This window comes from Excalfactoria chinensis, unplaced genomic scaffold (genome assembly GCF_039878825.1).
Source record: "Excalfactoria chinensis isolate bCotChi1 unplaced genomic scaffold, bCotChi1.hap2 Scaffold_326, whole genome shotgun sequence".
Taxonomy (NCBI): Eukaryota; Metazoa; Chordata; class Aves; order Galliformes; family Phasianidae; genus Excalfactoria; species Excalfactoria chinensis.
In genome coordinates, this window is record NW_027315614.1 from 19,802 (window position 1) to 37,407 (window position 17,606).

The 17,606-nt window shown below is 51.5% G+C and overlaps 1 protein-coding gene across 2 annotated transcripts in view; it reads right to left on the reverse strand.

The window, feature by feature from the left end:
- LOC140264843 (bromodomain-containing protein 4-like) overlaps positions 1 to 17,606 on the reverse strand; it is a 46,716-nt gene that overhangs the window by 18,059 nt on the left and 11,051 nt on the right. For both annotated transcript variants that reach the window (XM_072360746.1, XM_072360747.1), the window contains exons 2-9: positions 15,126 to 15,220; positions 11,674 to 11,790; positions 10,135 to 10,453; positions 8,743 to 8,880; positions 6,274 to 6,409; positions 4,836 to 5,119; positions 3,178 to 3,537; positions 1,830 to 1,958 (exon numbers count right to left, since the gene is read on the reverse strand). In XM_072360746.1, coding sequence (XP_072216847.1) covers positions 1,830 to 1,958; positions 3,178 to 3,537; positions 4,836 to 5,119; positions 6,274 to 6,409; positions 8,743 to 8,880; positions 10,135 to 10,453; positions 11,674 to 11,693 — 1,386 coding nt within the window. In that variant the 5' untranslated portion in view covers positions 11,694 to 11,790; positions 15,126 to 15,220. The remainder of the gene's footprint in view (positions 1 to 1,829; positions 1,959 to 3,177; positions 3,538 to 4,835; positions 5,120 to 6,273; positions 6,410 to 8,742; positions 8,881 to 10,134; positions 10,454 to 11,673; positions 11,791 to 15,125; positions 15,221 to 17,606) is intronic.

The window sequence follows — 17,606 nt, forward strand, 5'->3', positions numbered from 1 at the left end:
TTCGGAGTGAGATAAGCAGTGAAAGGCTGACTGTGTCCCTTATCAGCGCGGTGGGGATGAAGGCTGTGCTGTGCTCACAGTGTTCTGGGTGCAGCACTGAGCCAGCAGCAATGGGTCCCACACAGGGAATATGAGTAACCCCAGATTTTGCTTTCCTTTTGTTTCCTGGGACAGAAAGAGCGTTGCTTGCAGGAAAAACCATCACTCTGGGCAGCTCCAAGAGACCTCAACCCCATGGTCCAAAGCTGTGCACTGTCACCATGCACTTCTGGCAGCCCCCAAGGAGGGATCCAGGGGGGGATGCAGCCGAGTTCTGCTGTTCAGCAGCGGGTGATGTTCAGACCACGGTCACCATGCATCCATCTGTAAGCTCCACGTGGTGCAGAACCCAGAGCACGAGGTGCGTGCTTTTCTCCTACCACCCAGATGGGTCAGGCCCATCCTTGAGGTCACCATGGGGGTCCTATGGGGCTCTTTGCTGAGCCATTTCAGCTCCCTCCATGCCTGAGCTGGGCTGCATTTCTCCACTCCTCTCCTTAACGTCGCTTCACTGCTTCCATCTGCTGGCAGCAACGCCACATTCTCTGGTTTCAGGCTCCTGGCGCTGGTACTGAAGGTTGGGAAGGGGAGGAGCTGAATCCTGGCTTTGCTCCCGCTGCCATGCGCTGACTCACTGCGTTTAATGAGTGTTTATGAGCTAATTACTGTTTCCCACGAACTAGAAAATCCAGTGCTTGATTGCAGCCAGCAGCCAACGCTCTGCAGACGCATCTCAGCATCCTCTGGGTCAGAAACAAAACCTCCCCACGTTTCTGGACCCGTGTAGCTTTTAGGTCGGCCCCGATGGGATCCATTTGAGCAAAGTCCACTATAAGCAGTTCAGAAGTTACAGCAAAACCCCAACGCTGCAAAAACCCTCAGAGCTCCACGTGCATTCACCAGGAACAGACAGATAAACCCTAATGAAGAAGCAGATAACGAGCTTATTAAGGGATTCTTCCTGCCATTGCTTGCACAAACACCAACGAGGTTAAGGCAATGAGCGGCACCGCTGTGAGCTCCTGAGAGCAGCAAAACTCCTCCAAACTCAGCATCCAACAGCAAAGCAGCACCAGGGGGTGAGTCTGGGGGCTGATGCTGAGCTGCATCTTACTTGGTTTCAGCTGGAAATCAAGTTGTTCTGCACAGCCCAACACTGCAGGTGGTGCTGGAGCAGCTTCACAAACAAGCCAAGCTTTCCCCATTGGAAAGAGTGAGAGAAAAGACACCTCAGGCTCCTTCAGAATCCTCCATGATGGCAGTGGAAGTGGTTGTGAAGTTCTCCCCTGGTTCAAGAGCAGCCAGAGGGTGAGCAGCGTGGTTTTGAGATGTCCACCTGCCATACGATCCAGCAGAGCAATAGGTAACATGTAGAACGCTGCCCATTTCACACCAAAAAGCTGTTGGATCACACGCTCGGGGTGCGTTGATCTCCAATGAAACCAGCCCAAACCTGACCACGGCTCTACAAAAGCATCACGAGGTAATTTCAGGGCCCTGAAATCATCTCAGAATGAACAGGGTCAGGATTAACAAGAGATGGCAGCGCTCAGAGGGTGGCACAACCGCTGTGCTCCCTCCAGGCCTTGTGGGGAGGGAGGGGGGACCCTTCAGAGCATCTTTTTCTCCCTCTCCTTCACAGTCAATAGGAAGCAATGAGAAGGAGATGCTACAAATCCAAACCGGGTTGTCGTTTTCTTACCGTTCCCCACCAATTTCGTGTCGTTTCCAGATGATGCAGCGATCGTGCTGGATTCATTAGAGCAGGGGAAGATAATTGAGCTCCTTACCTGCAGCTTCCGTGCCATGGCCACCACCTCGTGGTCAGCAGGGTTGTATTTGTAGCAGTTGGAAAACATCAGTCGCACATCAGCAGCGAATTCCTGAGCATCTCTGTACTCCCGGTTCTCCAGTTTGGACTGGAAAGGAGGGAAAGAAAAGCTTTCAGCTCTGAACAACGTGAGGGTAGGAGAGCATTCAGCACATAAATACGGGAAGGCAATGAAGGGTTCGGACCAACACAGCACCTGATGGGGGATCTGGAAGCCTGTATGGCCAGTTGAGTTTCTCCCTGTAACGAATTGCAGCAGGTTTGCAATACATGGAGCTGATTTGTGGGCATCTCTGTTGGTAATTTGGGGTGTGAAGGACCGTGTGATCCTCACAGCACTTTTGGGACAAGCTGGGATTGCTCAGTGGATCCCTGCTGGGACTCGAGCTCAATAGACCCCATGTAGATCTTAGCAAAACCCATCGGGGTCAGCTCTGTGCAAGGCTTATTTGTGCTCATGGGCCATGAAAACAAAGGAGTTTTAAGATGGGGGATATCAGGACAGCCCTTCAGTTTGCAAAGAAGCCTTTTGTGCCTCTGTAGTCCCTCCAATAAAACAAAGGGGCAGAGAAATGGGTCACACAGATCCCAGCACTGCAGAGGGATGAGCTGAACCCTGCATAGAGACCCAGGATTGGTTCCTCTCCTTATAAACCCAACCCCAAACAGCACTAAAGGGGACTCAGCCCTGAGCCAAAACTGCTCACAGAGCGCACAGCCAGGAAGGGAAAGACTTCCAGACATCACTTTAATGCTTTGGGGGGAGTGAAGGGAAGGGGATGTGGATTGCTTTGCAGGTGTGCTTTTAGAATTGGTGGCTGCAGCCCTTGGGCAGAGCAAGCAACCTCTGCTTAACAGCAGATGGACGTGGACTGGGAACACCAGAAGTAAATGGCCTCGTTTAAAGGGGAGGGAGAATGTCTGAAGGGGAGGGAGAATGTCTGAAGGGGAAAATGTTTTCAGCCTCATCCCCTTATTACTGTGATGGATGCTCTCTGAGGCCATCTCCTGGGCTGAGAACAGGCTGCGTACATTTAGACAGGCATGGAAATTGTCTGTATAAAACCCACACAAAGCGTTTCCTAAGAGCCCTTCTGGAAGGATGAATGAGACGTTGTTGGTTTGTTTCGTTTCTCTTTTGCTTCCAAATGTCAGCACAACAACAACAAGCAAATGAGAAACTGCCTGTATGGGAACCCTGAGGCCAAAACCCGCCTTTGGCAGACAGCAAAAGGTGCCGGGAAAAATGTCTCATTCTCTGTGCAATCCACACCTCCCCCCCTTTAACTCTGTCCCAATGAACTTACTTTGATTGTGCTCAGATCCATGGGATGTTTAATGATATCGCAGTAATCGTGCAGCCCCAGTGCTTCTACATCCACAGGTTTGTAGAAGGGCCAGGCGTAGGCCGCGTGCTTCTTGGCAAACATCTCCTTGATGATTCCACTGCAATACTTGAGCTGCTCAGACACTTTGCTGCTCTTTTCTACCATATGCTGTTGGGAATCCGGAACGTCCTTCTTTGGGGGCTTCACCGGGCGGCTGCTTTCTCTCCTTGGGCCCAACTTGGTAGATTTGGGTTCGGTGGGCAAAGAGGACGATTCGTGGATCGGGTCAATGGTGGTCGGTGTGGTGGTGTCTGCTTTCCTCTTCACTCCTTTTTTCGTCTGCAATCGAGCCAAAAAAGACCCACCATTACCAAAAACCTGTAAGGTTGCGTTCAACATCTCTACATTCCCCATTACCAAAACCTATAAGGTTGCCTTCAACCTCTCTACGTTCCCCATTACCAAAATCTATAAGGTTGCCTTCAACCTCTCTACGTTCCCCATTACCAAAACCTATAAGGTTGCCTTCAACATCTCTACATTCCCCATTACCAAAAACCTATAAGGTTGCCTTCAACATCTCTATGTTCCCCATTACCAAAACCTATAAGGTTGCCTTCAACATCTCTACGTTCCCCATTACCAAAACCTATAAGGTTGCCTTCAACCTCTCTACGTTCCCCATTACCAAAACCTATAAGGTTGCCTTCAACATCTCTACGTTCCCCATTACCAAAACCTATAAGGTTGCCTTCAACCTCTCTATGTTCCCTGTGGTTTGACTTCGATTCGCCACCATTTATGACTCAAGTTAAGGGCTGGGAGCTGCAGATTTGCACACATACTTCAGGAGCTCTGCAGAAAACCACACGGATTTGTTCTGTTGTCTGAGAAAGGGCAGGAGCGTGACTCACTTTGGCAAGGCGAGGTTTGCTCCTGAGTCATGGAGGACTCAAAAACTGGATTTTAAGGGGATGAGCTCTATGCAAAGCTGGGCAGAATCCACCGTGTCTGACTTAACTGTGTCTGAGAGGGGCCACCACGGGATCCTCGTCTGCTCAACTGAGAGGAGGGAGCGTTTTCCAAATTGGAACTGTAGAATGGGTTGGGTTGGATGGGATGTTAAAGACAGAAGCATGGGATAACCATGCTGAGTGGGACCTCAAAGATCGTAGAACCATGGAATGGGTTGGAAGGGTCCTGGAAGATCACAGAATGGTTGGGTTGGAAGGGACCTTAAAGACCACAGAACCATGGAATGGTTGGGTTGGAAGGGACCTTAAGGACCATAGAACCATGGAATGAGTTGGGTTGGAAGGGACCTTAAAGACCATAGAACCATGGAATGAGTTGGGTTGGAAGGGTCCTGGAAGATCACAGAATGGTTGGTTTGGAAGGGGCCTTATGGACCACACAACCATGGAATGGTTGGGTTGGAAGGGACCTCAAGGCTCATGGAATCAGTATGGTTTAGCTGGAAGGGTCCCTCAGCCTTTCCTCATAGCAGAGCTGCTCCAGCCCTCTAAGTAAGAATAGGAATCTTTTGACCAAACTGAGGCTGTTTGCCCTAAAACAAGACTCTGGTGGTAAAGACTGCAGGCATTTCCAAGCCCAGCTATGCAGCCCCAAACACTCACCTTGACGGGCTGAGCAGGCGTGGGGATGACGGGAGGGTGAGGCTGGATGGGCTGGGGGGTCGGGGCCGGTGGGGCGGGGGCCTGGGGGGCCGGCGGAGGTGGCACTGGGGGCTGAGGAGGCACCATCGTCATCACGGGCGTCGGGACGATGAGGTCGGGGGTGACAGAAGGGAAGGAATGGGTGGTCTGTGCGGCCTGGAGGTTCTGCTGTGGGGCCTGAGTCTGGGCTGGGGACGAGGCCTGCGTTGTGTTCTGTACCGTGGATGATCCTGGCTTGGATGTCACTGTGGAAAGAAAAGGAACAAAGCGTTGCTTTTCTTTCTCTCTCTCTCTCCAGACTTAATGGTCTTAACGGGAAAACAATGTTTCATAACGAGTGAAAGAGTGTTGCTCATTAGATAATGAATACTTTGCAGAGCCTGTTCTTGAGCAACCTGTCAGGGACAAACACTCATCACGTTTTCCTCCACGCGTGCTCTCACAGCCTGTTGGGTGAGATGCTGACCAAGCCCAAGGATCTCACTCACCAAAACCACTCCAGGAAAGGAGCAAGGAGCAGCCCCAAGGCTTCTAGCATACGTCCTAGTGGCCAATGGTTGACCACAAGTCAGCAGTGTGCCCTGAAGGCCAAGAAGGCCAATGGTGGCCAATAAGGTGACCAGTGGTTGACTGGTAGTTGACCACAAGCCAGCAGTGCATTCAGGTGGCCAGGAATGCTAAAGAAACCCTGGGATGCATTGCCCAAAGTATGGCCAGCTGGGCTGTGCACATGGGGAGGAGAAGGCTGAGAGGGATGTGGTTGGTGCTGCTCAATATCTGAAGGCTGGGGCCCAGGAGGATGGGGCTGGGCTGCGTTCAGTGGAGCCCAGTGAGAAGACAGGAGCACTGGGCACACGCTGCTGCCTCATGGTCAACTGCTGGTCAACCACTGGTCAGCCTGTTGGCCACTGTTGGCCTTCTTGGCTACCAGGGGACACTGCTGGCTCATGGTCAACTGTTGGTCAATCACTGGTCAACCCATTGACCATTACTGGCCCTTCTCGACCACCAGGGCACACTGTTGGCTCATGGTCAACTGTTGGTCAACCCAATGACCATTACTGGCCCTTCTCAACCACCAGGGCACACTGTTGGCTCATGGTCAACTGCTGGTCAACCACTGGTCAACTCATTGACCATTCCTGACCCTTCTTGACCACCATGGCACACTGTTGGCTCATGGTCAACTACTGGTTAACCATTGGCCACCAGGACCCCCAGACCCTTCCCCACAGAGCTCCTTTCCACAGCTCAGCCCCAAACCAGGCAGTTCTTCCTCCACATATGTAGAACCCTTCTGTGGTTGCAACCACCCCTCCCAGCTCCGTGCCACCACCAAACATGCTACGGCCACAATCCATCTCTTCACCCTGCTCACTGATGAAGATGGGTGCCATACCTGCTTCCTTCCGTGCACGTCCTCTCCCTTTTGTTTGGGCTATCACGATTTCAGTTTCTTCCTGCGTCATTTCGGAGATTTTCTGCAGGAAGAGCTTTTCTAGAGCTTCTGCCATTAAGACTATGTCATCTCCTGGCTGGAGGAATAAGAGAGAATCAATCAGGCAAGGCACTTCTCTACAAACAAAAGGACTGCTGTACTCTAAACAAACCAAACTCAGCACCAAGATTTTGCCTGCTCTTTCCATTTCACACCCAGTTTAATCATAAGGGCAAATTAAAGATGAAACAGGAACAATTCAGAACAGTTGTTTTCTTTTGTGGGATGTGGAACTCTGTGGCTGCAAATTGTAATCCTTATCATCTCCCAGCTTTGCAACTGCTGGAGCTTTTGTACATCGTGATCTTTCTTTGCACTGTTTCTACACGGCTGTCCTGAGCACTCGATATGTGGAAGAGTCCTTGTCCTGAAGTGCTTATAAAGGCACAGAGAGGCGTTGGGTATACTTGTGTATAGCACACAATAGGTGATGGTGGAATAAACCAACCCATGCTGATCACTGCGGGCAGTGCTGCTGCTTTCTGGATGGAAGGAGGAGGAGAAAAAGGGGAAGATGGGAGCATTGAGGTAGAAACTCTTCATGGTGAGAGCGGTGAGGTGCTGGCACTGCTGCACAGAGCTGTGAGTGCCCCAAACCTGGAGGTGCCCGAGGCCGTTCCATCATCCTATAGTTCTGTCACCTTAGTGGACTCTTCCAATGCAGCCCATTGTATCATTCTATCACCATTAAGGTCCCTTCCAAACCAACGTATTCCATCATTCCATGGTTCTGTGATCTCTAAGGCTCCTTACAACACAAGCCGTGCTGCTGCTCTACAAAAAGAAGACTTGGGAGGCTGTCCTCTCCTCCTGACTTTGTATCCCTCAGCAAAGCATCCATGTGGGAGAAAGATAGAAGATGGCATGAGCTTGCAAGGAAATGCTTCCCATGCATTGGGGAAGGAGAAGAAGTGAAGGAGGACGATGGCTTGTGGAGATGGGGGAGGCCAACACCTTCACAAGGCCAATTCTTGTAGGCTGGGAGAAGGAAGCTCCATGTGCAAAGATTAAGGAAGGTGTGAAGGAGGTTGGTGTGAGGATGCATCCTTTGGAAGTGGGAACCAAAGATGGACATCAACACTTGATTGACGAGCTCTGAATTAATTGGCACGACTGCATGGCACAGGGCTGGATGTTTGCTCTGAAACACGTCAGGAATCGATGAGAACTGGAAGAACTGGCCAGGAATGCAATGCAGAAGGCACCAACAAGGCCTGGGAGCTGCTCTGAAGACTTTCTGCTTTGTTTCACAGCGAGGGAGGGCATCCAACAACCCAACGAGAGACTGATGGCAGACGGGAAGGCACCACAGTGGGACAGTGTGGGAAGGTGGCAGCAAACAAAGCAGACACGGAGGTATGTGTGGATGGTCTGAAGCCTTCAGAGCCTCATTCCAGTTGTGCTGCGTTGGCTTAAAGAGGCAAAGGCCATGGGCATCGCTTTGAAGGACCAAAACAAGACAAGACAAGAATGCAGAACCCAAATAAAACTGCACTATCTGCAGTAACAAGCGGTGCCTGCCAGGGCCTGGAGTTGTTGTGGGTTAAAGATGAAGTGCAAACCTTGGGAAGCAACTGCAGTGATCACTGTGGATATCAAGGAGGAGTTCTGAGGAAGAAGAGACTTCGGGGAGTGAGGAGTGGAGGAAAGGAGCCATGGAGCTGCCTGCCAGCGCTTCAGCTTGTGTCAATCCAGCTGGAACAACACATCTGGAACAAACTGGGTCTTGTGCAATGGTTCTGAGCGGGGGAAGAGGAGGAGAACGTGGTCAAATGGAGCGAAGGAGAAGAGCTGTGAGGAACAGGGAGGGCAGGAGCTGAGAGGGGACTGAATGAGGGCTGGGCTGCAGGGATGCTGCGCTGGCTGCTGCTGTGAGGACAGCAGTGAAGTCCCCGTTGGTGTCTGTTGCTCCCTGGATCCTTGGCAGATGAGGAGATGTCTCTGCAGCACACACAGCTCCGAGCAGCATCTGCCTGGTACAGCCTCTGCCAACATGGTGCCTTCCCATCTTTGCAGAGCACCCAAAGGCTGTGCTGACGCTCAGCTCCTTCCCCCAGTCCATCAGTGATGAACGCAGCGCTCCGTGACGTTCCACGTCCCTTCCCTGTATCCCAGATGGTTCCATGGCTGTTTACAGAGTGGTTTCCATGATCATTCTGCTGTCTGGAGGGGAATCTTCTGCAGTGCAATGGAAGCAGGGGCGGGCAGGACGTGGCTCCAAGCACTGCTCTCTGCAGCACTGTTTTTATCCCTCCAAAGCACAAAGCTATAACTTGGCTTTTCCAAGAGCTACAAACAACACAACAGACCTACCGAGCCTGTACAAAAACAGCAGAACCCCCTCAGAAAACATGGAGGAGCTCATCGTACCTTATTGTAGATGTAACAGTTTGTAAACATCGTGTTAAAGTCCTGGATACATTCTTGAGCATTCCAGTAGTAGTTATTCTCCAAGCGTTTCTTTATTGTTCCCATGTCCATCGGTGTTTTAATTATCTTATAATAATCCTGCAGAGGGCAGAGAGGCACCAATCAGGGATGAGATCCCCCAAACTCACCTCTATGAGGATCCAAACCTCCTTTTCTCCCAACCCAGACCATTCTCTGAGCTCCACTGCTGCCATTTATTGGGCAAAACCCCACAGAACACAGCAGGAAAAGGGCAGTGGGGAAAGGTGAGGGGTGATGCTGGGATCTCTTTGGGGCTACAGAATCAGTGTCTGGGATCCTAATGGGGCAGAGCGATGGCTAAAACCTGAAATGACTGACCCTGAGGTCGTGTACCCCACGCAGCCACACGTGGAGAAGGGAGGAAATGAGATTCGCTTTCAGCCTCTTAAAGGCATCCAGATAATACAAAGGATGGTGCTGCTATTTTTAGGCACCGTGGTTAGAAAGGGAGGACTGGAAATGCTGTTGCTATAGAAGCAAAGCTGTCCATGGGTTTCTGCTGCAAAGAATCCAACAGCTCAGGTGATGGATTATGAAGAAATGCTCATCTCTGCTCTGCTCTGCATTGGGGAGGCCCCATCTGCAGCACTGGATCCAGTGCTGGGATTCCCATCTCAGGGCAGATGGGGAACTCTTAGAGAGGGACCACCCTGTTCCACCTCCATGCCCACAGGAAGAACCAGAGCTCCATCAGCATGGAAAAAACCCAAAGAAATGGAGCCCCCAAAGCTTTAAGAGGGTTCTAAAAGACCCCAGAATGTGAATTGCAACCCAAAGTATCAGCTGCGTGGGGCCACAGCCCAGCTGGAGCTCCTGACCCCACTCCTGGATGTCTGAAGACATCAGTGCTTTTCTGCTGTAAGAAAAGCTGACTTGTGCCACCACTTGTTCAGGGTCATTTGGAATGGGATTTCAATGGATGGAGCCTTGGAACAGAGAGGTTGTGGGGTCTCTTTGTCTGGAGAAGCTCCAAACCCAACAGGACATGACTCTACTACACACTGTAGGGAATTGCTATGGGGAGTTTGGAGCCCCAGACTCCAACCCCAACGGCTCTGGGATCCTGTCACCCTAAAAGCCAAACCATCAGCTGATCTAAACTCCAACCCCAATGGCTCTGGGATCCTGTCACTCTAAAAGCCAAACCATCAGCTAATCCAAACTCCAAACCCAATGGCTCTGGGATCCTGTCACCCTAAAAGCCAAACCATGAACCTCAGCACCTCCTCCCTAAGCCTTCTTTAGGCACAAAGCTGAACGCCCACCCTCTCCCCTTCCTCCTAAGGGGGAAGAAACCCCACATCTACTCACGGGGAGGTTGAGTTTGACAGCATCCACGGGCTGCTGGAAAGGCCACGCAAACTGATGCTTCCATAGCGTTTTGAGCACCACTTTGAGCAGGTACTGCAGCTGGTTGGTCTGCCGCTTGGGTTTGTTAGGGTTGGAGGTCTCTGGAGGGGGAGGGTTGACGCCGACGGTGCTGCCTTGCTGGGGTTGCGCCTGCGCCTGCGCTGTCGACATCTGGGTGGCTTCCAGGCCGTCACCCATCACTGGCAGGTTTCTCAGTCTCGTCCCGGGGCCGCTCTCTGCAGACATGCTATTGATCCCATTGCATTCCTCACCAGACACCCTGCAAGAGATCAAAAGGGGGATGGCTCAAATCTTTGCTTTGCATTCAGGGATCGGGACTTGCTTACAAAGGAGCGAGTGGGTTTGGTGAGGTTGGATCTGCAGCCTTCAAGGTGCTGCTGCAGTGTGTGAGGGAGCACAGCAACCAAAGCGTGCCAGGATTCTGCAGCCTGGGGCAAGAAAGGGTGTTGTGAGACCCCCGTGTGCTGCCTCACCCAGCATTCGGCCCCATAGGGAGCGTTGGTTTTAGCCTTGTTCTCACCTCATCTGCTCAACGTGCTCCATTAGGAACTTTGCTATGGGGCAAAGGAGGCTCAAAGGAGCAAAGCTGTGGGCACAGAGCTTCAGCTCGGGCCAAAAAACCAAAGGTTTGGTTCATCTGGAAGTGTACAAGGGGCGTTCAACTCAGTTCAGTCCATTGGAGCACTGCAGCTGCCCCCCACCACGCCAGCTCCCCCCACAGAGTGATGCTAAATCCCTTTTGTCAGCTGAGCCTGGAGCTCCTGCAGCACATCAGAGGAATCACGCAGACCCCTCTGGCTTTCGATAGGCAACTCCAACATCATCCTGAAGGCCAAGCAATCGATAACAACACATTTCTATCAGCTCAGAGCCGTCGTTCCAGAGCTTAACTCAGCCTGTGTACCCTTAGAAGCAATGGGAACCACGTCCTGCCTGAGTGGGTGCCCCCCTGAGCGCACCCCAAAGCTGTGTTGGGTCCCTCATGCTGTGTTGGGTCCCTCATGTTTTCACCCTGAGCAAAGGGAGCACGCTGAAGCTTAGCATTAAAGACAACAATGCAGTTTTGTAAGAGACTGAGTCGAGTGGGAGCTCTGCTGTTCCAATGATACCTGAGGAAAGCGAGGAAGGCACCAGCAGCCCTTTGATGCAGCCCTTGGGGTCACAAAGTGCTTTTCTAGCTGTCTGAGAGCTGCTGTTCTCAGCACTGGGATGCCCCCACCTGTACTGAGGTGCTGGCAAACATCTGAGCTTTCCTGTGTGCTGCTTTTCTGCCCCATGAACACAGAGCCAGGCCTGGCCTCACACACAGTGTGATTTGGGATGCAACGTGGATTATCTCATTGCCAAATCACTCCAATTCTGCCTCTGAGCTGCACTGAGCTGAGGCTGGGATGTGTGGCCTGAGGGCCCTTCCCTATGTGACAACTGGTGGCCAAGCAAAAGGAATCCTCTGTACTCACTGCAGGGGGGCTACGTTACCTTGTAGGATACATTGCCATACAATTTTGCCCCAGAAAATGATGCAGGGTCAGAAGTTGCTTGGCTTGTCCATCTATCTTCTGTGGCTTCAGGCACAAATGCCTTTAGATAGTGTATCTGATGAAACAAACAAAGCAATTAATCGGAGGCGTCAGTAACGAAGGCACCTCCATGGATTCGAGCCTTTGGCACATGGCAGAGGTCAACCCTGGGCTGTGAGCAAAGCAAAAGGGGTCTGCAAACACCTCTGGGTCTCTGCAGGCAGAAGTGAGGGGTGGCTGCTGCTGCTGGGGGCTCCTCCTCCCATCCATCACCTCCAGACCCTGTTCTCCCTTTGTTCCCTATCACAACAGCCCTCCAAGAGGTGAGAGGAAGCCGAGGGTTTTTGTTAATAAAGCAGGTCCTAAATGTTTTCATTCCTTCCTCAGCTCTCCCACCCAATAAGGGAGATCCAGAGCTCCAGAAAACACCCTAAGTGAGGTGTAAACCGCAAGTGGGTGCTGCGTAATGTGTGACTCATTGCTATGATATGAAGTGCATCACTGTAACAGATGGGACACGGAGTTAAGCACAATCTATGCCTATATAACGTGATATATAGCGCTATAGTCTATAAGATATGAAGTAAGGTATAATCCATGCCCATGTAACGTGTAATACAGCACTGTAATATGTGAGATACAGAATAAGGTGTAATATATGGCTATATAGTAGTGCTATAATACATAAACAATGGAATAAGGTTTAATTTATACCTTCATAATACGCAATACAGTACTATACATAAACTGCAGATTAAGGTATAATCCATGTTTATGTTATAAGTAATATAGTACTAGAACATAAAATATAGATTAGGGTCTAAGCTGTGCCTATATAATATGTAATACAGCACTATAATATATAACCTAGAGATTAAGGTCTAACCTATGCCTATATAATGAGTACTACAATACATAACCTAGAGATTAAGGTCTAACCTATGCCTACATAATGAGTAATATAGTACTGTAATACATAAACTATGGGGTAAGGTATAATCTGTGCCTATATAACATGCAGTACAGCACTATAATACACAAAGCATAGATTAAGGGGCAATCTAAGCCTATATAATAGGTATATATAGCACATAAACTGAAGATGAAGGGAGTTCTGTATGGAAACAGGCCGAGGAAGCTCTTTAGAGCTCCAAAGGGCAGCATGGAGCAACCAGAGGGCAATGCAGGAGGAAGGAGAGCCCAACGCAACGCTACCTCCCTTTCCATTACTGATAACAGAGATAATAATGGGTGATAATAACAGATAGATGCTGCTATCAATGTCTGAACTTTATCCTTGCCTTCCATTCAGCACCTCTTGCACTCCTGAGGATGCCTGCAGCCCCAAGCTGCTCATTCCTACCTTCTCAAGCTCTGTTTGCATTCCTCCCTGCTCACCCAGCAGCACAGCTTGCAGCAGGAACCACCTCCCTCAATGGCATCCCATTCAAATGAATCTGGTTACTTGTATTTGCAGTCCTCATCCCACTGTCCCACCATTACAAGCTCTTTGCATGTCAATCTCTTAACCATGCCCTGCAGGAAAGGAGGCTGAAATCATCACGGCAGACATAGGCTGCCCTATGGAGCTCTAAGGAGCTCCGTCCAACCTCAGCTACGGAGAAGGAAAACACAGTGGAAGCTGATTCAGATTGACAGCAGCTCCTCCCCGTGTTGGTGATGTGATCTGTGTCAGTGGGGAAGAGTAAAGAGGATTCCTTTCCCATCGGACCGATTTAAGCAGCTGCTGAGAGCAGCGCTGGTGACGGCAGGAGCTTCAACATGGTTTGGTGACGGCACTGGGCTGAGTGGTGCAATGATAGGACAGAAGGAAGGGATGGGATCCAGAGGGATGTGGATAGGATGGAGCAATGAGGCCACACAAAGCTAACCAGGAGGCCATGAGAGTGCTTAGAGGTTGGAGCACCTCTGCTGTGTGGATACGATGAGCTGGAGGTGTGCAGCCTGGGGAGAAAACCTCACTGCGTCCTTCCAGGACCTCAGGGGATCTTATAGAGAGTGATGGGATAAATTTAGGTCAGGTGTGAAGGGGAAATTCCTCATTCAGAGGGCAATAAGGCCCCAGTGCTGCTGTCCAGAGCTATGGTGCCCCATCCCTGGAGGTACCCAAGGTTGTGACTGGGGCCCTGAGATGGCTGTGGGGGCACCCAGCCCACAGCAGGAGTCAGCATGGGGGGGGGTTTGGGGTCCTTCCAACCAAGCCATGCTGTGATCTCACCATTCTGCTCTAAACAGAGCAAGGTGCAATGCTGGGAGAGGTTCATTTCTTCTTCTGTTCTACGTGATCAGGGCTGCCCCTTGTTTTAAAACAGGAGCCAACCACAGCAGACAGAACACCCTCCCTCAAGCCTGTATCACCTCTCCTAAAGGACCTGCAGGGCCATCTCTTCCTAGGCTCAGCTTGCTGTAAGTCTTGAAGGCCAAAGGTAGCAATGAACTGAGATCAGCCAACATCCACAGCGACACATTCACGTCGTGTCCTGCAGCCTCACACTCGACTCATGTCTATTTCCACCCTTCAGAACAGCAAAGACTGCAGCGAGTGAAGGAGATGCAATGCTTGCTCTGTACTCCAGCCCAGCATTTACAAGAGCTGCTCCTTCCCTGGAAAGAGCACATCCCCCTCACCTCCCTTCCCCTCTGTTTTACTTCTTTGCTGCTGCAAAGGCTCCAAGGTCAACGTGTGTGCGTGGTTAAAGCAAAGGGCTTTCCCACAGGAGATTGCAGGAAGCCAATCACCACTCGTGCCTGCATTACGTCCTGCAGAGAACATTCCTCCCACTGCAGGCCTGCCAAAGAATTCAGGTGTCAATGCCAACGAGGGACATTTCAAGCTGAAGTCACACAATAACAATAGTTGGTATCTGGGGGAGTTTTCTAGTTGTTCCCAAGCACTTTGTGGCAGCCTACCAAGAACAGAATGCTTTGGGAGGAGTGAAAGGCACTGAAAAGATGTACAGCAGAATGCACGCGCCATGGGAAGCGAGTGACTTCCAGGTTAGCCTGTGTTTTAAAAGGCCCCAAAATAGGCCCCAATTAGTGGCCGATCCCAAATTACAGCCCCATCAGTACATCAGTACAGCATTACAGTGCTGCCACCAGCTCCCTCTGCACGGAGCTGAAGCTGTGTATGAAGTTATGATGACAAAGCCGGACCCGGCGTCAGCGTGGCTCCCCATCTGCTCACCCAACCGAGCGCTCGAGGGCAGAGCCAACAGCACAGCTTACAGAGCAGTAATCCCAGCGCTCCCGCTGCCCTCTGGGTCACCTTTGCTCCTCTCCGTGCCCCAGAAGAGGCATTTCTGACCCCAAACACAAGGAACAGGCTGCACCTTGCCCCCCCCAAAGGCAGCACGCATTTAGTTGCACAGAGAACTTGCTGGGCTTTACCTTAAATCCTTCGACCCTTTGAGGTGTCGGGTGCTGCTCCTTCACCAGCCGAGCCCTCCCACCTCCATTTTTGAGGCTACCGCTGGAAGAAAGATCTGCAAGGAAAAGAAACAGGGTCTTACTTCAGGATGACACCGCATTAAACGGATCTCATTTCAAAGCATCTTCCCCTTTGACTTTTGTTCTCCCTGTTTTTGATGTAAAAGAAGAAGGGAGTGGGATAAGCTGCAGCAACCCATGTGCAGCTCTCCCTGAAGACGTTCCTGCAGCACAGAGGGAAGAAGTGAAGGCCTTCATTTCAATCCAGGAGTGATGCACCCCATAAGTGAGCTCAGCACATCCCCAAGGTGAAGGGAAGAGCCCAGGTCAGCTCCTGTGGAGCAGCACTGCTCCGTGGAACCGGTTGCTGCGTAATTACCAGCAGGCACTAATTGCTGTTTTAGTGCTGGGTTTTAAGGTTATGGTTTTAGCTGTCATTAATGCACGCACACAAGAGGGCTGTCACAGAACAACCCCTCCGAGAGAGGAAAAACCATTGCAACACCAGCAAACCACTCACAGACTGCCTGACAAGAGCTACGTTACGACAAGGTTTGTATGAAAGCCACAGCAGTCACTGCGTTAGGGTTTACATCCAGCACCCAAAGCTGCACACACCCTTAGCACTGCATGGAGCAGCTCCTTAAGTGACCTCAGCACTAACAGCACACACTCCTGGATCAGACATAGGGATGCATGGGGCCCATAGGGATGCATGGGGCCCATAGGGATGCATGGGGCCATAGGGATGCACTGGGGCCATAGGGATGCATGGGGCCCATAGGGATGCATGGGGCCCATAGGGATGCATGGGGCCCATAGGGATGCACTGGGGCCATAGGGATGCATGGGGCCCATAGGGATGCATGGGGCCCATAGGGATGCATGGGGCCCATAGGGATGCGTGGGGCCCATAGGGATGCATGGGGCCATAGGGATGCATGGGGCCCATAGGGATGCGTGGGGCCCATAGGGATGCACTGGGGCCATAGGGATGCATGGGGCCCATAGGGATGCACTGGGGCCATAGGGATGCACTGGGGCCCATAGGGATGCATGGGGCCCATAGGGATGCATGGGGCCATAGGGATGCATGGGGCCCATAGGGATGCATGGGGCCCATAGGGATGCACTGGGGCCCATAGGGATGCATGGGGCCCATAGGGATGCACTGGGGCCATAGGGATGCACTGGGGCCCATAGGGATGCATGGGGCCCACAGGGATGCATGGGGCCCATAGGGATGCACTGGGGCCATAGGGATGCACTGGGGCCCACAGGGATGCACTGGGGCCCACAGGGATGCATGGGGCCATAGGGATGCATGGGGCCCATAGGGATGCATGGGGACACAGGGGTGAAAGGCAGAACTCAAACTGTCCCAACTGAGGGTTGAAGGGCTGAGATTCATTTCCCTGCAATGTATGATGCAGAACTGGGGCTAAGGGGCACAGGGATGCAAGGCAGCTGTTCCCAGTATGTGGTTGTAGCAAAGATCTTGGCTCCTGAACACAACCCCATCAGCAAAAGGCCTGCAAGGAGCATCCCATTGCCTGCAGAACAGGATGGGACCCACAGTGCCATTCTGTGATCAGTAAGGACCCACCCAACCCATCTTAGTTAGATCCACCTGGACCCCCAACAACAAGACACTCTTTGATGGGATGCTTTAAGTTTTGCTTGAAAGCAACTGCAAGCAAACACAGCCAGGAAAGCACAGAGCCCTCACACAGCACAGAACAGGGAACGCTTCACTCCAGGTTCATCACATACAGAACTGGCAGGGCTGTGCCCTCAGGCTTTCCCTGGCTTCAGCACAACAAGGTGATAAAGAGTCACAAGAGCTGCTGTTTCCCACACGCTGCACTTGGGTTTCATGAGCTCAAGCTGTTGCTGACGCAAGAAGCGTTGCTTTACCACCAGGATTGCAAAGCAGGATGGAAGCTGCTGTGCCTGAATCCAAACCCAAAGCTTCAGTTTCACGGCGCTGTGGGGAAATCCCAACTCTCCCAACAGCTCTGGGGTGAAAGGGAGAAGTGCTGACACGTGATCCAAAGAGAAATGTGCGTGTCAGGGCTATTGGCAGCGCTAATCATCAGACAAAGTCCAAGGCTGCTCGAGCACCCAGCCAACGCGCTTTGCTTTCCATGCACATCTCACCTTCAGAGCAACCAAAGGGGAATTAATCCCACCCCGAGACCTCAACACCCAAAGGGGATTTAAGATGATGGAAGCACACAGTGGGTTGGGTTGGAAGGGTCCTCAAGGGTTATGGAATCATGGAAGGGGTTGGGTTGGAAGAGTCCTCAAGGGTTATGGAATCATGGAATGAGTTGGGTTGGAAGGGTCCTCAAGGGTTATGGAATCATGGAATGGGTTGGGTTGGAAGGGCCCTCAAGGGTTATGGAATCATGGAATGGATTGGGTTGGAAGGGCCCTCAA